Source organism: Protopterus annectens, chromosome 3.part0 (assembly GCF_019279795.1).
Source record: "Protopterus annectens isolate FY-2018-M chromosome 3.part0, PAN1.0, whole genome shotgun sequence".
Classification (NCBI taxonomy): Eukaryota; Metazoa; Chordata; order Ceratodontiformes; family Protopteridae; genus Protopterus; species Protopterus annectens.
In genome coordinates, this window is record NC_056731.1 from 747,784,967 (window position 1) to 747,811,130 (window position 26,164).

General features: G+C 38.7%; 1 protein-coding gene across 2 annotated transcripts in view; it reads right to left on the reverse strand.

Annotated features, from left to right (window-relative positions):
* Positions 1 to 26,164, reverse strand: part of LOC122796538 (C-C motif chemokine 4-like) — a 121,549-nt gene that overhangs the window by 13,626 nt on the left and 81,759 nt on the right. For both annotated transcript variants that reach the window (XM_044065098.1, XR_006363985.1), the window contains one exon: positions 10,879 to 10,996. In XM_044065098.1, the coding sequence (XP_043921033.1) occupies positions 10,879 to 10,996 (118 nt within the window). The remainder of the gene's footprint in view (positions 1 to 10,878; positions 10,997 to 26,164) is intronic.

The window sequence follows — 26,164 nt, forward strand, 5'->3', positions numbered from 1 at the left end:
CCAGGGAAAGAGTTACAGTGACTTAAATGATTAGAGGCTTTTACATACAGCTGTAACTAAATGAGAGCTGCATATCTGTTTTCATTGAATCATCTGACTCTCATTTTACCATCTTGGTATCAGTTTATTCTTAAGGTATAATCTGTATAATGTTTTTCTTAATTTAGTTAGATGCTTTATTTCTCTAGTTAATAAGCTTTTGATTAAGTATATTTTTAGCACATACATAAAATATTAAGTTTAACAATGAAATTGCTGCTGCAATTAAACTCATAACAGTTGTACTCAGGCAAACACCATACTTGAAGAAACATTATTAAATTACACGAATTGCCACCTTCTCTGTGATTTTTTTGTTTTAATATATTTAACCACAGACTAATAATCACATAATCAGAATAGCAATACTATCTGCTTTACAGGTCAGAACCCATTTAGTAGTAAACATTACTTTTCTATGGTTATAAAAACAGTAATAAAATCAATGGATTACACGTGTGGCAATACATTAAGAAAAGTATTTATAAAGATGTGCAATCTATTCAGCTGGATTTAATACCATGCATGACACATCGGTATGAATGTATGCCTGTTTCCTTTTTGACTCTTGGTTGTTATTATAACACCTTAACCAGTGTTACCTGGTGGCTGTAAATAACTGCATAAATCTGCAGCACCAAGAGAATATAAAATATTAATACTCATAGTATTAGTATATCAATTTATATAATTCTGAATTAATTTCTGATACCCCTTATTATATTTAAATGCAGTACCACCCATTTACTTCTTTTAATCTTTTTAATTTGTATACAGTTAGAACATTGTATATGTTCTTCATATTGATCATTCTTGCAGTAGCCTATGCTATATGAGTTATATCCTGCAAGGATATAACAGCTGGCCAGCTTCCAGAGCTTCAGGGCACCTTCCAAGAGCCCAAAATATTAGGTAGCTCGATCTGAGCTGTACTTTTGAAATGGGAGCACTGTTTTTTTCCTGTCAGTTTAAAAGTTATTTAAAGTATTTAAAACATTTTTTTCTATGGTGGAATTGTTATTATTTTACTTTTGGGGCTGGCAAAGTTTTTTGAAGTACTGTTTACTGTGTTTTTCTGTGAAAAAAGTCACTTTTAAAGACTTTAAATTTTACTGGCTTTTGCTACTTGTTTTCTATGGGAAAGATGCACCATTTTCAGATTGGCCATAGAGCAAACTGTAGGTCCTATGATCAGTTCCTCTTAAGGCCACAAAAAAAAAAAATATGCAGATAGCCTTTGTCATCACAGCAGGCTAGCAATTTGTCTCAGCCACAGGTGGGTGACTTAACTGTGGACATAGGATATACCTCAGAGCACTCATATTTTACCCAGGATTCCTCTGGTATAGCCACTATGGACTGGGGGTTAGCCACGTCCTCTACAGCTGTTGGAGTCTCCTCAGTGGGCAAGGGAGAACCACTCTTGGATGTCATGGGAAAGGGAACAGGAAAGGATTCCCTGCTTTCACAAAGTTTTGTGTTTATCCCTGGGGTGATGCCGTCATTAGTAATACTTCTGGCCACATGTTTTCTGTCAGAAAAAACAGATAACATAACATGTACCTACTCCTGCGTAAAATTTCCTTGGACAGGAGTAATTTACTTGGTTTATTTCAGGCTATTGATCCTTCTTATAAAATAGTTTCTGGTAAAAGAGAGAGAGATACCACTTTTCCTAAAGAGATTCAAGATTCTGAATCTGGATCGGAAGATGAACCGACAAATATAGAATTTTCTCCTCAGATTTCTGATTCAGACTTAGAGGAGAGCTCAGTTTCTGATTAACAGTGGGGATCTCTCTTTCTCTGACACTATTTTCAGAATGTTACAGTGTGTTAAGTGGGAGAACACAGAGATGTTTCCCAGTCCCTTAGAAAATAATGTTGCAGAAGGAACTTCCACAACCTTTACCTATTCCTCCAGTTCTGCTAGCTTTGGAGGATGTGTGTGTTGCTGCCTGCAATTTTCCTGATAGTAAGCTAACTGCCCCTAAAAAAGCAGATAGAACGTACAAAGTTCCTCAATCTTTTAAGTATTTACACATTATTCTTAAACCTGACCCCACAGCTATAGCCTTAGTTAACCCTACCACTGCTAGACATTTGGTTAATTCCAATCTTACTCTTTCTGAAATGATGGGAAGATTATTGGTATGTATGGAGAAAAAGTGCATGCTTCTGTAACTTTGATTTTTAGATATTTGAATTACCAGGCTCCAATGTTAAGATTTGTTCTGACTAACTGCAAAAGTATGAGGACTGTCTTGTCTGCATTTTCTTTTTGTGAGGAAAAGTTTGCTTTAAATAACTTACTTTCTTCTATTGCACAAGTCATTACTCATTGTTTACAGTGTGTGTAGGGCTCTATTGATACTTCTTCCAGGTATATAGCCACTGGTAATGTTTTGACGATGTTTGCATGGCTGCATTCTCTGAATCAGTACCCCCTGGAAATCCTTCATCCACTGGTCTCTTATTTCCATATGTCCTTCATCACATGCTGTCTCAGGAAGTAAGAAAACCAGTTCCTCCTTCCCAGGTGGGAAAAGGTTTTCATTTAAGGATGTTTTTAGTGCCAAAGAAAGAAAATGTTTGAAGACCAGTCCTGAATCTTTATTTCCTAAACTTGTTTGTGATAGTGCCCACATTCAAAATGATGTCACTTCACACCCTGTTACCTCCTCTTCTTCATTCTAAGTTCCTATTAACTCTAGATTTAAAATATGCTTACCTTCTCATCCCTGTTCATCCAGATTTCAGGTGTTTCTTAAGGTTTTGTTTGCCTGGATCCAGTGGCCACTGGTGACTTCAAATCAAAGGGGGGGGGGGCTGCAGGAGACAGCTGAATGGGTGGGGTCATTCAGAGGGGGTGTGGCCACCCAGAAAGGAGAGGGTCTGTGCTCAAAACCACAAAATAATGGGACTTTAAATACGCTGCCCTGGGTGCCAAACCATCATTATGAGAGTCCAATCAAGACAAAATGAAGTGGAGAAGAAAAAAAATATTTCAATGCATTGGCTACATGACAGCTTACTTAATATCTAGATGGAAACAAAAAGGTTGTGAGGCATGAAAAATAAATTACTTTTTAAATACATTACTGGAATGCCAGTTGAAATTAAGTATAAAAAAACAAGCAACACTCAACTCAAACCACTTCTCCTTGCACTGCAATTCTAATTATAATTTATATTCAGCTTTATAAAAGTACCAAGTTGTTTGTCTTTTCAGCTTTTCCCAGTTAGGGGTCGCCACAGTGGAACTTCCGTCTACTAATGATTGGCAGTCAATTTTTTTATGGTGCCGAGTTGCCAGCCCTTTGCCCAACCTTCAGCAAAGGCATGCACATTCACGCATGTCTTTCGGAGGCCACTTGACCACAGGGAGGACATGCAGACTCCACACAGAAGGCACTCCAGCCGAGAATTGAACAGGAGAACCTCTTGCTGTGAGGCAACAACGCTACTGCTGTACCAGGTAACATATGGAAAGTAGCAATCTCTATGATACCAATTACCCTCACTTGTAAAAATGTTTCTTTTCCAAAAAAGACCTGCTGCCTGACAACAATTATCTATTTGTTTCATGGGGAAAACATGGTCAAAGCAAAAATGAACAGCAAACAACAAACAAGCTCAGGATAAATTGCTTAAAGGATTACTGCACAGGTTATGGACCACACATGATAGATTGGCATTCTGTTTAGTTTACGGGTAAAGCCTGCAAAGGTTACTGCAAGTCTCCAAAAAGGTAATGAGCTTCTGAAAATACTGTAATCCTGTCCTTTATTACAAGTACTGTCATATGCATTTCGATACCTAAAGCTTATACATTATCTAGTTATGTAAATATTCTCTGCATGGCAACAACAAAAAGGCTTCCAATGTTGGTAATTCTTCTTTTTAAAGCTAACTTGCATCTTACAATCTCAGGCACACTTAGCTGATGGTCATTAAAGCATTGCTGCTTAAACACAGAGCAACAGGCAGTGCAACATATGCATTTTCTGAATAATAAAAAGCATAAATCAATAATATGTAAATATAACAGAAAAACAGAACATTCGGCAAAATCAAGGACAGATATAAAGCCACTGTAGTACTTGTGTCTACCTTAGATGTGGGATAATTTGCACACTTACACTGCATAACTGCTCCTTGCCTTGCTTGGACACATCCAGTCACTACATGGGGGAGTGGGGTACAACACGTATGTCACAATTTGAAATGCCTCTAGCTGACAGTGAGGCCTCTGACACATGTGACATACCACTCATCCTCAAAGCAAGAAATCCGGAAAAAGCTAAAAATAGAAGTGGGACAAAGGCCCTAAAATAAGGACAATTTTTAAATATTGCTCTTATAAACTTAACAAGAAAATAGAATAGTAAGTCTTGCATTAGATTAGTATGAACATTTCTGAAGGGTATGAAATCTGAAACTCAAATGTCTGTCATTATTTCCTAATTTCAATCTTTAATGATTTACCACTAATTTGCTAGAAAACCACAATTTTATAAAAAAATGGACCAAAAATGTGATGCAAAAACATAAAAAAGTCACACAATACAACTGGGAACCTGTTAAAGAAGGGACACTTTTTTAATATTAGTACTGTTAAGTTGAGCAGCTGACAAAATAAGTGAATCTACATGCAATTGTAAAGTAAAAGTAATCTGTAACTCTGATCATTACAATTATTTATGAATTTTAAACCCTCCAGGTTTATTCCAAAATTGCCATTTTGCGGAGGGATTAGGGGGAGAGCAACATTTTGAGCCAAAATTGGGACAGTTGAGAGGTTTGGATATGCCTAATTCTATAAAGCAATTTATTTGTGCATACCTCTCAACCTTTTTTGACTGTGGTGGTGGTGCTGCGGTAGCATTGTTGCTTCACAGCAAGACGTTGTCCCGTTCGATTCTCACCTAGAGCGCCTTCTGTGTGGAGACATGCATGAATGGATATACCTTCGTTGAAGGTTGTGCGTCAGAACGGCAACTCGGCACATAAATATCTACTGCCAATCATTAGCGGACCGGAGTTCTGCTGTGGCGACCCCTAACCGGGAAAAGCCGAAAGACAGAACAACAACAACAACCTCTCAACCTTTTAATGCAGGAAATCTGGACAAAGACAAATATACTGGGGGAACAAACAAACAGTACTAAAAATTGCTCTTATTTAAACTTAGTTCATAGAATAACAGGTCTTGCTTTAGGATGCATTTTTCTGAAGGGTATGAAGTCTGAAACTCAATGTCTGTCATTATTGACTTCATTCCTAAATGATTTGCCAGAAAACCACAAATTTTATGAGGAACAAACCAAAAATAAGAAGCAAAACTCTATTCATTCTGTGAAAATGTGGACAGTTGAGAGGTATAGTTTAGTCAGGAGAATTGTGTGGCAGAAATCCTACATGATGGACTTAGCTCCCTAGGTGTGGACAATAAGTACCCCCCCCCAAAAAAAAAAACGAAGATCTAAGAGAAGTGATTACTTCAATCTGGCTTCATTACTTTAAGTATCATTCAGACTCAATCAGTGAAAATATTCAGTAACAAAAAAAGTTTGTGCTTGTAGACAATTGATGTAACTGGTTCCTAATTGAACACATCCAACCAAGAACTTGGAGAGGGTGTGCCTGAGCTCATCAGATAATCAATAACCACCTTTCTGATTGTATTAAATTATATTCCTTGTATAATACAGTACAGTTGTTAGACATCATTTTAAATTTATTGTTTTGAACATTTTTTCCAGTAAACAATGTAACAAAATGCATACACCAATAATGACAAAACTGCCCAATTCAGAATATTTCCATCATACAAGTCTACTCAAACGTTTACAGTCCACCAGTATTCAGTAAATATGCAGAATCTCCGTAGAAGTAAAAGTCATCTAAATATTCCCACATTAAAGAGACCTGTAATTAATGAAGAAGTTGCTGCTGGAAAACAACTTTATATTTCATTGTTTCATGTACAAAAAAGTACCTGTTGGCCTTGAGGAATAAATTGCCTATGTTACATTAAAAAATGATAAGCTAGTAATATTGCAATAGGGAATGGATGGCAAACTGACAACAGGTTCATAGTTACTAGGTATCTCTGCCAAAGAAGACATTCTCAGGACTGCAGCATCCACCCCCTTTAAAAGTACAACACAGTACAGTATCAGCAATGCATCTAAATACTGTGGGAATAGAATCCACAGCCTTCTGCATCAAAAGCAAGTATTCAATCTGTTATGCTATTAACAATGCAAGCAGACTCAGCATAAGCAGCACTAAACTTCTCTTCCCCTGAAGCTCTCAGCTCCTTGTAAAATGCAACTGACACTCAGCTGTATCTCTCAACTTTGCAGCACAAGAAATCTGGAAAAAGCCAAAATGTATTGGGAAGGGGGACAAAATCCCAAAAACCAGGGGCACATTTTAAACATCGCTTGTATAATCTTGGAAAGTTGCTAGAATAAAATGTGTTACCACCTTGCATTTCACTGCCAAGACTTGAACCCAGGACCCTCTGCATTACATTGACAGCAACATACCACTATGCCAAATCAGCTGTTTCTTGAAAGATAGGAATACTATAACTTAAAAGGCTATCATTTAGTGAATTCAGTTCTCACAATAGCTCTCAACCTCTTAGCACAAAACACCTGGACAAAGCCAATAATGGGGGAATACAGCACAAAACACCTGGACAAAGCCGATAATGGGGGAATACAACCCCAAAAATATGGACAATTTTCATATATTCATCTTAGAAAATTGCTAGAATAAAAGGTTGAAATCTGAAATTCAAATGCCTGTCATTCACTGATAGCAAACATCCAGAAAACCAGCGATTTTATGCGGAACAGAACAGAACAAAAATATAAGGCAAAAATCTCACCAGTTTTCACAGGTAGTGGTGGGTATATAATTCAGGCTACTGCTACCTGTACCCAAGGTGCAGGGTTTGAGCCTGAGTAATTCAGAAACAACAAACAAATAGTCTAAAAAGACTAAGAAAATGAAAAATACAACATGGATTCCACACAGATAGATTTAATATTAAAACCAGTCTTAGCGCCTCGGCCACAACAGCCTTCAATGAGCCTGAGTAACTCTAGCTACCAGGTATAATTAACTGAGGCATTTCACACACACACACACACACACACACACACACACACACACACACACACACACACACACACACACACACACACACACACACACCTCTGAGAGACAGTGCCTCTATATTCCTAGCACCAAATACAAATCCCTTTCCCTTCCTTCCCAGGAGTCAATCAGTGGATGATTTATCATGTACGTGACTGCAGACATCAATCTCCTTCCAGTCTATGTGGTTACAAACTACATAGACCTCTAGACATTAGTGTACAGTTGCCTCTCTTTGTAATCTGGACTGGTGAAATGGCAGTCCAGATGAGCACGCATGCACAGTTCCAATCTGGACTGGTTAAACAGCATAGGAACTCATCGATCACCCATGCACAGTTCCAGGACTCGCAGCTATCATTGTATAGCTGAGGGTGTTGCAGTCCTGTAGTCTAATAGCACAAACCACCACTGCCTGAATCACATTACCAGTTTTCTGCCTTACCCTTTGGACTATCCACTGCCCCAAGTGTGTTCACAAAGTGTCTGGCTCAGATTATAGCTCATTGCAGGCTACATGGTAACCACATTTGTCCATATTTAAATGACTTGCTTATCTTTGCAGAGTATTTTTCAAAGTGTCAAGAGAACATTCAAAAGTCTTTTGTGACTACTTCACACAGGATTGTGATCCTGGGGTATCAGCTAGACACCTCAGTTTAAAGAGCTCTTTTTCCACAGGAAAAAAAGTTCTATATCTAGATCTGTTTCTTAGTTTTTCCACTCAGACTTTATTCACTGCGAGGGAATACTGTAGGATTTTGGATCTCATAGCATCTATGATTCTCATGATACCCCTGGCAAGACTCCACATGAGAAAGACACAATGGTATCTGAAGTCTCTTTGGTCACAGCACCAACATCCTTTGTCCTTTCAAATCCCAATGCTGGGGTTTATCTTAAGGGAAATCATTTGTTGGAGACAGCAAGTATCTTTAAATCCAGGTTTCCCCTTCTCCATCTCTGTTTCAAAGCAGTCACCACAGATGCCTCAGACTTTGCTTGAGGAGCAGTTTCAGGAGGAATAAAAGTACAAGGTGTATGAGACATCAAGGATGGATGCAAGCACATAAATATAAAAGAGATGCTTGCCCTGATCAAGGTACTAAACTTTCTGAATCATCGTTGGACCCCAGTACCTCTTCTCATTGTTACAGACAATACCATAGTCATGTGGTACATCAACAAGTAAGGGGGAAACCAAGTTGTACCCCCTTTGTAGACTATCCATGTTAACTTGGGATATAGCTTCACAGCACAATCTTACTCTTTAGGTGACCTACATTCCATCAGAGCAAAACTGTGTGGCAGACAAGCTGATCAGGACAAGGTCAGACACTCTTAAATGGAATTAGATCAGGAAGTCTTCCAAGATTTGATATATCTGTGGGGTTTCCTCATGTAGATCTATTTGCCCCCTCTCTGAACAATCAGCTGGCACAATTCTGCTCCAAGGCTCCATGCAATAAGGCCTAGAAGAGAGATACCTTTTCTTTTCTTTGGACAGGAATGCTCCTCTATGGTTTTCCACCCTTTCCGCTAATATCCAGGTTACTTCTGTAGATTTAGAAGGAATCCCCAAGATCATTGTGGTGACTTTCTTCTGGTCCAGGCAATGGTGGTTCTCCCTTCTTTTTGAAAATGCCAGTGAGAATTACCACACGCTTTCTCCCAGACCTGTTTTACTCACACAAGATCAAGGGTATTTGATACACCCTGACCCCAATCAACTTCAACTGACTGCCTGGATAATAGGGGCTTACCTTTTAAACAGCTGTTTATTGGGGATGTCCCGAGGTACTAATGGAGGCAAGAAAGTATGCTACTAGAAAATTATATATTAGCAAATGAAAAAAATTTTCTAGTTGGTGAGCACAAAATAACCAGAAACATTCAGGGCTAGTTGTTCTTTGGTTTTGCAATATTCATTTGAGTTGCTATCCTATGGCCTTTCATACTCCTCCATCAAGGGTAATTTATTGGCCATTTCAGCCTGTCTGTCCATGGATCCTCCTCTTTCACTGCAATTTCATGTTAAAATATTTTTGAAAATGTTTTGCATAATAAGCCTCCAAGAAAAATGATGGCTACTACTTGTGATTTTTACTTTGTGTTAGATAAGCTAACACTTGCTCCATTTGAACCAGTGAACCTAGTTGACTTGAGTTTCTTAGCATGGTAAACAGTTTTGCTGTTTGTTGTGACCTCTGCAAGAAGGGTCTCTGAGTTGCAAGCTCTTATGATGAGTCAACCCTACCTCATTTTCCACAGGTACATATTTTTTGTGTGAAGTAATACATCGTTGATGCCCAAAAAACTACAAATCTCCCACTTTTCTTTCATATATCTAAAAATGAGGGAGAAAGAATACTCCATACCTTCGATGTCCACAGACAGCTCAAGTACTATTTTGACAGAACTAAGTGTTTGAGACCTTCAGATCAATTGTTCACTTCTTGTGAAGTAAGAAGAAGGGACAACCTGTGTCAAAGCAGACTATTTCCCAATGGTTGTCTACAGCTATTACCTTTTGTTATATTTACCATAACAAAACTATTCCATGCATGGTCAGTGTCCATTCTACCAGGGTGTTGGTTTCATCTAGAAGTGTACTAGAAGCAGCAACTTGGTCCTCTGTACATAGTTTTACAAAGCACTATAAGCTAGATTTCTTTTCTAGGTCTATATCAGGCTTTGCTAGAACCATTCTCCAAGGGCTCCTGGACTCTTCTCCTTCCACCTCCAACATTTGTAAGCAATGGTAATCTACCCATATAGATTAGGCGACTGTAGCAGTGATCAGCATGCAGAACATACTACAGTTTTGGAAACTGAACTTACCATAACAGCAGATGATCAAAAGCTTACTGCTGCAGCAGCTGCTTCCTCCCTCCATTCCCTTGTGTCTTGGTGGTTTTTTATTTTGTTTTTTGCAAGGGTGTGGATTTTACTTTTTGTTGTTCCTAGCATTGTCCTTTCAGGACTCAGCCTCCATCTTTCTTTTGGCATGAAAGCTCTGAAGGGCTTGGTGCCCAAACCTGACCTTTTAGTCAGCTCAGTTAGTGCTAACTAAGGGTTTGGGGAGCATAGAAGGTACACTGAAGCTTTGGAAGCTGGCAGACTGTTATATCTTTGCAGGATCTAACCCATATGGCTCTGGCTACTGCAGCAGTGATCATTCAAACATCTAATGTTATGGTAAATTTACCTACACAGCTGTACTTTCCATGATCATATCTATAGTAAAGACATGTTTCTTCCAGAGAGTATGAGTTTTCAAATATCATTGCCTTGGGAGGCATAGGAAATAACTGATTAGCAATATGACAAAAATATAGTTCTCTAAATCTATTCTACCAAAATACTCCATAAACTCTGTAAAAATACAAGGTAGGTCATATGTAGCTGGGGAATGTGTGGTCTCCTCTGAAGGGGACAGTTTGCTTTGAAATATATCTTGTGAATAGTAATACTGGATATCCCATTCAAGGTTCAATTAACACATTACCCACCCATGGCATTCTTTGGCTGTGGGCAATGCTGAATTAGTCAGGTTGATAATAACAACGAATGAATGAATGACAAACATTTACAGTGATAAGGTTTGAAGAAAGACAGTACAATATTTTTCTAAAGAAGTTTGCTCTTCTTTTTCTATACTTACACAACTGCTTTAATGAAACATCTATCACTGGTGTAGTAGTACGTGGTTATTTCAAAATGTGGTTTATTTTCACGAAATGAAAAGCAACAGCCAGTTCTTTTCAATGTATTTACAGCTTCTGGAAATAAATAAAACAGTTAATAATGCATTCTCTCTTGCTATAAATAAAAGCAATTGACACACTATGAAAATTGTATTAATGAAAGTCAGTTTCCAGATATTATCATTCTAGCACACATTTGTTAGTTCGGTTTCAGGTTTGAAATTGATTTGTATCCTTTCCACTTGATCATTATGACTCCAGATTTTTTTTATTTCACTGTTTGTTATCATTCTTATTTGATTGCACTGAATTCTTAAAATGTGCTCAGTGCTAAAGTAGAATCTAATATAGTATTTTATTTATTTACTTTACATTTGTTTACCGGGAAAATCCGACTGGGAAAAGACCCATTTTCAGCGGAGGCCCGGGAACAAAAGCTCCACATACAGAGTTTATAAAAACACTTATACAAGAAATCATACAAAAAAATACAAGACATACAGTACACAGAAGTTACATTCTATGCTATTATAGCTGACATTTGTATTGTACAGTCATCTGATATAACTCCTTATTGTAGAGTAGACATTGTCGTTTCTCAAAGTAAGCTGAGGCAGGGTTTGTAGGGGGGGGAATTGGATAGAAAAAGATGAGGTTAGAGATTATCTAGACATATGAGAGAGAGAGAGAGAGAGAGAGAGAGAGAGCATAGATTATGAGGTGATCAGGGAAGAAGAAAATGTATGACCAGAAGTTATTAAAACTAGTTAGCCTAGAGTAATACAGGAATAAAGCCAGATGTCATTAAGATAATTTTTAAGAATCTTTTTGAATTGGTTGGTATTTGTGCTGGTTCTGATGCTGTGATGTAGTGAATTCCACCTTGTTGCTACATGATGAGAAAATAGAGAGTCCCTTGCTGTATTAGTCGATTTGGACACTTGCAGTAGAGATTTATTTGTTGAGCGAAGACTTCAATTTGTGGTATGGGGTGGGATAATATTTAGTAGGGCACTTTTTTTTCATGTTGATATACTAGTTTGTGTGCTAAGGTTAATTGGTTATAGGATAGAAGTTGTGAGAGTTCTAACCAGGAGAGTTTTTTAAGGAGTAACAGTGGTGACTATGATGTGGCAGCCAGTTGCAAATTTAGCTATTTTATTATAGCATGTTTCAAGTTTAATTAAATCTGTCATTTTAAGGTTGGTGAGAATTGGGGAAGCATACAGAAGTGTTGATAGAAGATGGATTCTAGCAATGGCAACCCTAGAGGTGTTAAATAATTTTTATTTCTGTAAAGAGTACCCATTTTTTGTGAACTTTCTTAATTGTTTGTGCTATATGTTGATCAAATCTTAGGCTATCTATTATTACACCTAGTAGTTTTGTTTGTGAATCGGCATTAATTTTAGTACTATTCTGAGCTGTAATGTAGAAGCTGTTTGGGGAGAGGATCTTGTGGGTTGGATGATCATGAGTTTTGTTTTATTAGGTTGAGTATGAGCTGATGGTTAGACAGCCATACAGATGAAAATGCATTTGCTCAACCCTCAGCATACCAGAACAGTTTTATGGTTTCCTTTGCTAAAGCTACAGAAAACAAATGAATTTACTAAAACTTATTAAAATGAGAAGAAAAAAATAATTCACAAATATTGGGGTGCGTCTCCTGATTGGTCCTGTCTCTGTAAAATTACACTTGCACTACTGAAAACACTGGCTCATTTCTTTTTGGGTTAACACCTGCTCAACTTTTAGGAAACTGTAAATATGATCTTACTCTTTTCCTGAAATGTAATTTTAATCGGAACAATTTTCAGCTAAACAAATTAATCTCTCTAAAGTGCATGCAAATATATAGGCATATTTTAAGAATTTTGTGTTTTTGTATGGGTTGCATTAGAATCTTCTCACTCACTTCCATTCAACACTAAGCATCACTGTTAAATGCAATTATGCATTTCGGAAGAGCTACCCATCCATTATGTCACTTAGTGAAGCATTAGGTTTTTTTGTTACTAGTATTTATAAATAACTAGAACAAAAGGAGATGAAATGTTTGAAATGTGCTCTTAGAGATTTATACATTCACCTTCTTAAAGATTATTTACGGTCCATGAGTCAGTATCTTTCAAATCCCTATAGCGAGGGCTGTCACCTTTTCAAGTGCCCAGTGTGGGACATTTTATGGAAAATGTGAGATTTTGTACATTTCTATAAGTGTGTGTGTGTGTATGTTGACTGTGAATAATCTGACTTAGCAAAACAAAATTTTTCAGCAGAGGCCTGGAGAGAAAGCTCAACAGTTATACAACTGAAGTAACACAAAATCAACTGTACATGGGCATTCTTGAATGCATACAGGTATAATTAAAAAATGCATCATAATGAAGGTTGTAAATAATTGCATCTGTGATGACCCACCACTGCCAACCAGTAATCAAGGAGCCTCACTCCTCACCACTAGCAACAGTGGGGGAACAGTCACTAATAGGATAACAGGTACATACACAGTATTTACTGATGCAGCTCTCTGCATCAAGTGCAATTTCCCTTAAGAACACACAGAGACCACAGTCAGTCCAGGGCTGGTTTCTCCATCTTCCTCCAGATCCCCTGTAAGACTCCCCACTAGTATAGCTATAGAGTTGAGATCTCAGCTGAGTGACCAAGCCAAGACCTCCAGCAACCTCTCTGTCCAACCAGTGCGTGCTTCGTGCCCCTGCCCAAGTATCTTACACATACACTCTGAGGATTGCTTTACACACACACACACACACACACACACACACACACACACACACACACACACACACACACACACACACCTGGGAAAGGCTGGCACAGGTTTACTAGCTATCAGCTATGTCCTCTTCTGCCCAGACTATAATGTAGTTTCCACTGCCACCAGTCACTCCTTGAAAGCTACTTTAAGGCCCTTAACAAAGGGTGACCAATTTTATTGTGTACTATTAATATTAATACAAATAGTAGTTTGACCAAAAGCAAGGCTGTTAGGAGTGGCCCACACAGTGTCACATAATAAATATGCAAGTACACTCAAAATTTAAATATCTCTACACAGATCAGCCACAATTAAAGGTATAACTATATTTAATAATAAATAAAAGTACAAGACAATACTAACTATATAATCATAGTGACAGAGTTCAAAACCACAGGAAATATTTAAAACAACATTGCAGGACAGTCTTAAATACAGAAAACCAAAATCTAAACTAAGATTTGCTATATTCCTGACTGCATCTAAGACAGTTACTATACCCTAATAACTTGCTTAATTAGAGCAAGGCAGCTGACACAGTGAATGGTTCTTGTTGTCAGGTCCAAGACAAAACACAGAATGCTCTATCTCACAAAGGGATTTAAAATAATATCTAAAATATTACTGCTGGGATAGTTTGCAGAATGACATTACTTCTTGTCATCTGACTTCTAGTTCCCAGGCAAAACCCCTCACTTCTGGAAGCCATCAGTATTTAGCATTTACCTTTAAACATTCATAGACAAGAGGTTTTGCTCAGATCTTTGGTAGATGCTGGAAGTCATAAAACAATTGCATCCTTTCATGCTTTCTAAGTAGCAATTAGTCCACCTCACAAACAATACATAAAGCTTCCTAATACAGACTTTGTGTCTCTAGCTGCACTAAAACTTGAGAGATAGCCTTTATGGCCTAGCCTATAAAGTAATTTAATTTCAGATATTTTTCTAAGGTTTGCTGGACTGAGGTTAACCCTCCAGTTTCCTTTAACATATACATTTAAACAGTTACAATAGTCCATTTACATTGCTGTTCTTTTCCTGTAGGGCACACTGAGGATACATTTCAAACATAAGCACATTATAAATACCTTTTCAACAGAAACAACTGTACAAAGCAGTTTGATATACACATGACATACAGTTCTAGTAGATTTGTCACACCAGCATCTTGTATAAATTAGTTTGATATTCATAAATTACATATAATTATTTACAAAATTCCAGCTAGCTGTGCTGGCAGTACCTTACAGCATTGACAGTATATTGCAACAGTTAGATATAAGTTTAAGACTGTAGATAATATAGTGGTTAAAAGTGAAAGAGGAAGAAGGGAGATGGATGGAAAGGGGTTGGCAAAAGGATGGATTATGATGAAATCCAGGTACAAGGATAGGTCAAAGGGGAAGTTAGGCAGATTTTGCAGGGCAAACTATTTCCACAATCAGTGCAAAGACTGGAGTTCACTTTTTGCCAAAATAATATCTCACTGTGGTAAAATATTAACTGTTTCTGCAGTTTCATATAATATTAAGGTATTTTGGACACAAAACTGTTTTACAGAGCTATTACAATCTCAGGACACTTGTCACTTTTCATTTTTATTTGCCAGACACAACTGCTCAGACAGGGACTGTCCTGCATAGGGAGAGACAGGTGGTAACCTGAAATATAGCAGACTGAATAAAAATAAACTGAAGAACAGTATCTACTGCAAATACTTCCATCCAGTTACGGCACATTCCATTCAGGCCACTCTGTCATCATGGATATACCATGACCAAGCACAAATCTTTGTAAGAACTGTAGGTCAGATATATATATATATATATATATATATATATATATATATATATATATATATATATACATTGAATCAACAAAATAACATTGCAAGCACTCGAAAAAATGGATCGATGAACCCCTCCTCCAAAAAAATGTTGGCGGTTCGAGAGGTAGATATATATATATATATATATATATATATCAATCAATATGTATATATGGGTCTGCTTTCATGGAGCGCCTTCTGTGTGGACTCTGCATGTCCTCCCCGTGGTCGAGTGGCTTTCGAAAGACATGCATGAATGAATGTGCTTTCGTTGAAGGTTGGCCATCAGGCTGGCACCTCGGCACCATAAAAATATACTGCCAATCATTAGCGGACCGGAGTTCCGCTGTGGCGACCCCTAACCAGGAAAAGCCGAAAGAAGAACAACAACACTTACTCTAATTGCTAAATCACAAGATGACTTCTCAGAAAGATGGACTCTCTGAATCCATGGATCACCGATATTTTATATAGGGAAAACAACTATTTGGCCACTAGAGCAAAATAATAAAAAGGAACTTATTTAAACCCACCCAAGTGGGGGCTGTGCTCCCCACACCCCCCCCCCAACAAAATATACTAACTCTGAGATCGCACTACACTGGTGAAAATGGCAAAGCTCACTATGGTGGCTAAGTGGCTGTTTTTCCTATGTAAAATATCCGTGCTCTGTGGTTTCGAAGAGTTCGTCTTTTGGAGAATTCATTTCCGGATTTAGTAACTTGAGTAAGTGTAATTTCAATACATGAAATTAGACCCATACGTATATATATATATATATATATATATATATATATATATATATATGGTCTATATTACATTATCAAAGTTTCAAAACTTCAAATCTGATATGCTCGACACCATATAATCGAAGTCTTGAAACATCAAAAATGTAATAAAATGCAACAACCTAAAAAACAAACCATTTAAATGCTCTAAACAGGGAGGCAAGCCCGCCTGCATCCCGCACAAGGGGGGCTGCCATACCCCCCTACACCCCCCACTACTTAAATATACCAACTCTGAGATTGCACTACAGTTCAGAAAAGGGAAATCTTCCCTTTCCATGCTGTACGGAGATCTTGGTTAAAAGATTCAAAATTTCAAGACTTCAATCATATGGTGTCAGCCATATCAGATTTGAAGTTTTGAAACTTCGATCTTCTGATATAGACCCTATATATATATATATATATATATATATATATATATATATATATATATATATATCTATATGGGTCCCATTTACATTGTCAACACTTCAAAATGCAGAAATTCTTATGGCCGAGACCATATGATTGACATTTGAAATGCTGACAATGCGGAACCGGCATCTCCGTATAGTGCAGAATGGAAAGATTTCCATTTCTGCACTGTAGTGCAATCTCGTAATTGGTATATTTACATTACGGGGGGTGTGAGGGAGGACCCCCCTACAGGGGGTGCAGGGTGGCTTGCCCCCCTGCTAGCAGTGTTTAGGTAAGTGTTTGTTGTTTTTTTGTTGTGGTTTTCAGATGTTCAACATTTCAAATGTCGATCATATGGTCTCGGCCATATGAATTTCAGCATTTTGAAGGGTCGAACATATGAAGTGGGTATATATATATATATATATATATATATATATATATATATATATATATATACATGGATCTACTTCACTACAGTGACTCACCAGAACATCGAGTTTTAAAACATTGAGACCATTATGTCTAATGCTCAAAACACTGAAAGATTACGATATTGAGTCCAACATCATCAAAAATGTTAATGTTTATTTTCTGTTGAGTTTGAATAGGTATCTCTTTATTTTATAGTTCATAGTTCATAGTTTAGTACTAAGCTAACTGCCCTTCTGAGCCATTTTAAGCCTAGCCAATTATCCCTTGTGAGACTCAAACCCTGCACCTTGTGTTTGTAAGGCAAATACCTTAACCATTAAGCCACCCTCCCAACCCTGATTATTTATTTATTTCAGTTTGATGACCGGGGAGGTCCACTGGGCTCAGGAGCCCATTTTCAGTGGAGGCCCGGGCAGAAAAGCTCCACATTACATAGTAAACATTAAAATACAACAGATAAAATTAAGATTCAAAGATACAGATATATTAAGATACAACAGATAATATTAAGTTTTATGGATACAGGTAAATTGTAATACAGAGACAGTATGAGGTACAGTGGTTACATAACATGTGAGTCATATATTGACATGATTGGTTAAAAGGTTACATGGAATCTGAGTCTTGTTATGGCAGAATGGTAGAACAAGCAAAAATGTTAGGGGGGGAAGGGAGAGCAAACTATTTACAATATATACACAAGACAACAGTAAAGAATAAGTAAAATCCATGGAGCAAAGTTGTTGGAAATACAGTTAATGTAGAGAGAGTAGAAGGCTAGGTGTGGAAAGTGCAATTGCACTTCCAATTAGAGAACAAGTAGGAAGGGAGTTGGGTTTTGAAGTTTCAGGGTTTTCTGTCATTCGTAATGAAGGAGAGATATCTATACCAGAGGATTGTAGCCCCCCCAAACATCTCCAACGCCCAGGTGAGAACTGCTCTCTCCAAAGCAAAAAACACAGCATCCATGGGACCGGATGGTGTCCCCGGCTGTGTGCTCCATGAACTCAATGAGGAATTAAACCCGCAGTTAGGACAGCTGTTTAATCTTAGCCTCACCTCAGGATACGTACCCAAGGAGTGGCGCATGGCGACTGTGGTCCCACTTCACAAGGGCGGTGCCTCCACCGACCCTGGAAATTACCGTCCCATTAGCTTGACAAGCCTTATCTGCAAAGCCATGGAGAGGATCATAATGGAACTCATAAATAAAGACATAGGGAACTTGCAGACTTTGGATCCAACCCAGTTTGGCTTTGTCAAAGGCAGATCATGCCTTTTAAACTTGGTTGACTTTTCGAGACAGTCACCAAGGCCATTGATGAGGGAAAGGCAGTCCATACAGCCTACCTTGACCTGGCAAAGGCCTTCGACACAATACCCCACTCAGGTATCATCAAAAACTCATCAGCTTGAATGTAAACCCATACATCACAAGATGGGTTGCAAACTGGCTAAGTGACAGAACCCACAGGGTCAGAGTTGCTGGAGCCATGTCAGACTCAAAGCCTGTCACAAGTGGTGTCCCACAGGGCTCAGTCCTGGGTCCACTCTTGTTCGGCATCTACTTTTCTGAAGTACAAGCAAACACAGGAGGGTTATGGCTGACAAAGTTTGCAGATGACTGCAAACTGGGCCATAGTCGAAAACACATCTGACACAGATATCCTTCAGAAGGGCCTCACAGAAACGGATAACTGGTGCCAGAGCCATGGCCTAAAGTTAAATGCCAAGAAATGCATAGTCATACCCTTCGGGAAAAACAAGGTTACCCCTAGCTACCATATAGGTGGCAATCCACTGAGCACAGAAGAAGTCATCAGGGATCTGGGGACCCAGGCTGACAGTAGCCTTCGCTTGACACCCATGTTGCTAAAGTAGTTAGGAAAACCTTCTACATTGCCCACCTGATCATGAAGGGATTCACATCTAGATCAAGGGAGGTCATCGTTCCCCTGTACTCATCACTCATTAGACCTATGATTGAGTACAATGCCCCATTCGGAATGTATCTGACCAGACACCTGCAGCAGCTGGAAAGGCCCCAAAAGTTCCTCACCAAAAGGATAAAGGGTCTCAAAATATGTCTTATGCTGCCCGACTGAAAGAACTCCAGCTCTATTCAGTCTCATACCGCTTGCTCAGAGGTGACCTGTGCCTGACATATAAGGCCATGTCAAACCCTGATTTGATGAATATGCTTCACCTCAAAAAATCTAGATCCCTCAGAACCACAAGGGCGGGAGACTTAAACCTTGACACGGTTATTAATAGAACATGCTGGAGGGACAGATTCATCACCCAGAGACTCCCTATGCTGTGGAACAAAATCCCGGTACATGTGAGGCAGAGCACCTCGCTGGCCTTGTTCAAGAGGAATCTTGACCAATGGATGGGGGATCGCAGATATACCCCAGGGATTACTTCAGTGTCACTGCTTGACAGAGGCACAGCAAAATAATAGGCATAGTTTTATTCAAACTAAAGGGGTGGCGAAAGCCAAATAACTATGGGCTAGGCTTATAAATGCCCTTGGGCAGATAGCCTAGTATGAACCTATGAACCTATGAACCTATAAGGAGGGAGATAATTCCATTTTTTGGCTAAGGAAAAAGACAGGAGATGCTGTCCAGCAGGTCGCTTTGGTGTGTGGACAGTTATTAGGTTTAGGTGAGCAGATCTAAGTGGCCTGTTAGGGGTGTATGGTTGTAGGATGTTGGATAGTGCAGGACATTTAGAGGGGATAAATAATAGCCTGTGGGCAGTGGTAAGTTGGAGGTAGTCTAGAAGGTTAAGAACTCATACATTGTAATAAAGAGATGTGGCGGAAGTTACATTTAATGGTGAAGGGAATTTGTCAGCTTGTGTAGTACAACTTTAAAAGAAAAGGGTAAGGAAAATTTTCTTGCTGAAGGTAAGATTTATTTCTTTGAAAGGAAATTCTATAAGTGTTGTTTGCAGTGCTGGGAAAAGTGACTAAGAGAGAATGTGTTTGTGTTGGCAGTATGTAGGTGTTTTGCGAAGGGACAGGTGTGTATTTCAGAAATTATTTGGGCATGTTGTATGGAGTTGTCTGTACAGTGGGGATCAGGAAATTTACCTTCACTCCACTGTAGTGTGATCTCAGAGTTGGTATATTTAATTTGCAGGAGGTTTGGGCGGCATGCAGGGGGGCTTACCCCCCACAGAAATGTTTATATATATGTTTACTTGTAGTAATGTTTAAGTTGGAAGGAGTGCAACGTAACATATGATTTGAGAAATGTGATATTATGGGAGTCGATGTTATGACATTTCAGTGTTTTGAGCATTAGATATTATGGTGTCAATGTTATGGTAATTTGACGTAGTGAAATAGATCCATATATATATATATATATATATATACATATATATATATATATATATATATATATATATATATATACACACACACACACACACACACACACACACACACACACACACACACACACACATATATATATATATATCTATATACAGTATATATATATCTATAGATAAACAGATCTAGATATAAATAGGTATATATATCTATATATTTAAGAGGCCTGCTTTTGCTAAGAATGTTATGCCTTTCATGACTTAGATTGTCAAGGTGGGTCGTGCATCCGTATGAAGTGCATTATTTGTCAAAATCCATGAAGGAGGAGTAGGAAGTATAAAGTAAAGCCTATAGCAAAAGAAACCACCTTAACCTAATTTGTAGTAATACACCATTGACCACATATACAAAAAATGTTTATGAAAAACTTTTACCTAGTGATCAAACATCCATTATTTCGATTCCTATAGAGTTTCATACTGAAGCACAGATTTTACTGTCATCAAGACAGAATATTTTTATTTATTTCTGTAAGTCTATGTTGGAAAGTTAAGGAAAAGCACATTTTGGAAGAGAGTATGTCATGCTATTTGTCATTTATATTTCTATTACTGACATTTATTTTTAGTATTTTTAGTATTCAGAACACTGATACAGTTTTAACTTCTACAATGGTGTATTCTAAGTAAAAGCTTTCACTTAGAAACATATAAGTTCATAGGTTCATAAGTAGGTACTAGGCTATCGGCCCAAGGGCCTACGTAAACCTAACCAGCAAGGTTCCATAGCTTACACCACCCAAGAAAGTTATTTTCCTGCACCACTGTCCAGCAGAGACACAGAAGTGATCCCGGGAGTGTATTTCCTATTTCTCATCCACTCATCAAGATTTTTCTTGAAGAGTGCTAATGAAGAACTTTGCTTGACATAGATGGGTAGCTTGTTCCAGAGTATAGGAATTCCCTGGGACAGGAATCTATCCCTCCAGCGTGTCCTGTTTATTGTGGTGACAAGGTTTAGGTCCCTAGAGCGTGTAGCTTGGAGGGATTGGGATTTCTTTAGGTGTAGTATGTCCAACAGCTCTGGGTTTGAGATAGCTTTATATGTTAGGCAGAGATCACCTCAGAGTAGGCTATATGCTATGGAATAAAGCTGGAGTTTTTTGAGGCGGTCGGTGTAGGGCATTTGTTTGAGGCTAGTAATCCTCTTTTTGAGGTACTTCTGTGGCCTTTCTAACTGCTGCAGATGTCTTGTGAGGTACATTCCAAAAGGGGCATTGTACTCCGTAATGGGTCTAATGAGTGACAAGTAGAGGGGAACAATTATCTCTTTTTTCCTGGATGAGAACCCTTTTATGATGAGGTGTGCCACATAGAAGGACTTCCTGACTATTGTGGCGATGGAACTATCAAAGGAGAGACTACTGTCCACTTGGGTCCCAAGGTCTCTTATCATGCATTCGGTGTTAAGTAGATTGCTGCCTATGTGGTAGTTCATGGGTACAGAGTTTTTATCAAAGGGGATGACACTGCAATTTTTGGCATTGAGCTTGAGGCCATGGCTCTGACACCAGGCATCTGTCTCAGTGAGGCCCTTCTGCAGGATGTCCACATCATTTGTGGACTTGACTATGGCTCCTAGTTTGCAGTCATCTGTGAACTTCATTAGCCAGAGGCCTTCTGTGTTAGCCTGTACTTCAGAGAAGTAGATACCAAACAGGAGAGGTCCCAGGACGGAACCTTGTGGAACTCCACTTGTCACTGCTTTGAGGTCAGATTTGTACTCTGCAACATTTACAGTGTGGATTCTGTCAGTGAGCCAGTTGGCAACCCATCTTGTGATGTAGGGATTTATACCTAGTTTAGTGAGTTTAGCTATAATTCCAGAATGGGGGATGGTGTTGAAAGCCTTGGCGAGGTCAAGATAAGCGGTGTGAAACACCTTACCCTCATCCACGGCTTTGGTGACTGCCTCAAAGAAGTCGATCAGGTTCAGGAGGCATGATCTGCCTTTCACAAACCTGAACTGGGTGGGATCCAGAATTTGGAGGTTACCAATGTCTTTGTTTATGAGTTCCATGATGATATGTTCCATGGCCTTGCAGACCACGCTCATCAGGCTAATAGATCGATAGTTCCCGAGATCAGTGGTGGCTCCCCCTTTGTGGAGTGGGATGACTGTTGCTGTCATTCAGTGGGCACAAAGCCTGATGTGAGGCTATTATTGAACATGGTGCTTAAGTGGGGAGCCAGTTTGTTCTGAAGTTCGTGTAAAATGCAGCCTGGGATGTTGTCCAGTCCCGTGGATGCTGTGTTTTTGGCTTTGGAGAGTGCAGCTTTTACCTGTGTAGTTGTGATTACAGGGACTCTGCATTCTTCCTGTATAGATATGGGCCCTTTAGGGTGTGAGAGGGGGGTAAAGTTAGCACTGAACCGATCTGGCAGGATGTTGGCAATATCAGTTGGTTCTGTAATTTTCGTGCCTTTTTGCTGTAACTCAGAGCAGATCTGGGTGTTGCCATCCAGATTCTTGACATAGCTATAGAATGCTTTGTGGTTGTCCTTGGATTTAGTGGCGATTTTGTTTTCGTAGCTAGCTTTGGAGGATCTTATAAAGGATCTCAGCTTCTTACCGAGGCTGACCAGGGAGCTGCTCCACTCATGGGATTTTACTCTCTTTTACAACAGTTTCTTCCTTCTGTTGTACAGTTTGTTTATGGCAGGGGACCACCAGATTGGCTTCCTTTTTTTGGAAGATAGCGTCCTGGTTCTGTTTGGGATAGGACGATCCATGCACTCGTGTAAGTGCTTATAGAGTGCATTTCTGTAGGATTCAGCAGTTGTAACTGTATTGTCCATCTGCATGGGTGTCGTGAAGTTCATCACTTCTGTCTTAAGAAGCATGAAGTTGGCTTTGGAGAAATTTTTTACTGTGGTTTCCTTAATGGGGAGTGGGGGCGGGATGTGGATACCAAGGGTGGTAAGCTTATGGTCAGACTGGACCAACGAGGAGTTGACTTCAGGTGTGGAACACTGGTCACTCATATCAGACATTGCCTTATTAGCCATGCATAGTTTACCTTTGAGTAATATGTGGGAAACAAATTATAGTTATAACACCTCAATTCCCAAGAATAGCTCAAGTTTTCCAAACCTATAACACTTTTAGTAAGCGTGCAATATACCTCTGTGTTTTAGGTGGCTTGCATGAAAGCTATATACATAAAGCGCACAGTAGTGGGTTCAATACTTGGTTAAATCTTTGAGTTGTGGGATAATGCAATGGCTTCCCTGTTGTAACAAGACATGAGCTTAGGAATTAGAATAGCTACATAAAAATAATAGAAAAGGCCCTGTGGATGACCAATGCATGTCTCATAAATAACAGGTAAAATAAAGAAACAAAGCAAGTGCTTCAAAGACAGTTTGCAGTGTTTGAAAACTTGCATTACATAAACAAAATGGAAAGCTTGTCAGTCCTTATCAGGTCTTTAAGAGACTACCTTGAAACTATAATGCATTCCTTTACATTGAAAAAAAATTACTTCATCATATGACAAGTGCAAACCAATGAAACATGCAAAAGAATATGGTGTAATGACAGCCTGTATACAATACTACAAATTCAATATATATAAATATAACAAAAGTGTGGATTATTCTAGGACATTTTTTTACTAAGAGTTCATTGTACACTGTTTTTAACTTTGTGTCAATACTGGTATAATACTAAAAGTTGATATTTAAGATAATTAAATACTGTAATTTTCCCAGCAGAAGGATACTGAGCATTTTAAAGGATAAATCATATTATTCTTATTGCATACATATATTCGTACACCCATTTTTGTAGATTTTTAGTTTTACCCAAATAAAAAGAAACACAAGGTATATGAAAAGTTACATATACTACAGATTCTGTGTTGCAGTCATAAAGCCCATCACTACTACCAAATGTTACCCCACTTTTGTCTAAATAATAGGAATTATTTGCCATAACTCCACAAGTTCCACAGATGCCACATGAATGTGTACCACTCATTTTATTTGTTGTAATACCATTCTTGTTTATGTTATCTCCACTATATAGGTTCATCAGAGATTACTGGGCTTATGGCATAAGAGCTCTTACAAGCCTAGCCAATATAACCTGATTTTACCCAATATATGGCTCCTTGTGGCAAGAAAATGGCATGGGTTTGTGCCTATGCCTTGAATATCTTACAGACTGCCCTTGTCCATAAGGGACATAGTGCTACCCCAGGTGTAAATTTGGAATTCCTCATCCATTACTTCAAATTACATTTGAGAAGGGCTGGGGAAAGGCTCTGCTTAATGTGAATAGGAAGCCTGTTCCAAAGAAGGGGCAATCTCTGAGACACATATCTGTCTCTACAACATGTTTTGTTTGAGTTGCTGACTAAGTTTAGATCCCTAGATTGGGTGATCCTTCTGCTGTTTGACTCATAGATGTGTAGCAACTCTATCAGGGCTGGGTTTGTGAGTGCCTTGTCGGTCAGGCATAGGTCATTCCTTAATAGATGGTAGGATATAGAGTAAAGTGATAGGGTTGTTAGCCTATCCGCATAGGACATGTTAACACCCTGTATTTTCTGCTGTAAGTGCCCAGTAAAGTACATGCCAAATGGCACACTGTACTTGATTATTAGTCTAATGAGGGCTGAGTACAGTGGGACTATAATTTGCTTGTATCTAAATGTTATAACATTACTTTTAAGTTTTGCCACATAAAAGGGCTTCTCACCATTGTGGACAGATGGTGGTCAAAGTTCAGGCTACAATCTGTGTACCTAGATCTCTCACGTCTGACTCTACTCTTACAGGTGTGCTACTGATGTTGTAATTTGCAGCGGTATCTGACTTCCCAAAGGGTATGATAATGTGTTTTTTTGCATTTATTTTTAGGCTGTGATTCTAGCACCAATCATTTGTCTGATCTAAACCCTCCTGTAGGATATCTACATCACTGGGGATTCAACTATTGCCACCAGCTTGGAATCGCTGGCAAACTTTATCATTCAGAGGCCTTCCAAATTAGCCTTGGCTTCAGAGAAGTATATTCCAAACAGAAGTGGTTCTAGTACTGAGCCCTGTGCCACACCACTAGTAAGTGGCCTTTTGCTGGATCTGAATTCACCCACTTTAACCACATATACTATCCATTAGCCGACTGGCTATCCATCTGGTGATGTAGGGATTTAAGTCCAGTTTTGTCGGTTTATTTATAAAACCTAAGTTAGGAATTGTGTGAAATGCCTTGGCCAGGTTGGGGTAGGTGGTATGTATTATTTTACCCTCAGCCATGGCCTTAGTGACTTTCTCAAAGAAATCCACCAGATTCAGCAGGCATGATTTGCCCTTGACAAAGCCAAATTGAGTTGAGTCTAATATTTGGAGGTTTCCTATGTCATTATTTATCAGGCCATTGATTATTTTTTCCATGGCTTTACATATAAGACTAGTCAAACTTATGGGTCTACAATTTTCCAGGTTAGTAGGTGGTCCCTTTTTATGCATAGGGATGACTGTTGCTGCCCTTCACTCTATTGGGACAAAGCTAATCCAGAGGCTGTGGTTAAATAGAGATCGTAATGGAACTAATAAGTCCTGATTTAAGCTATTTAAGAGGCAATCTGGTAT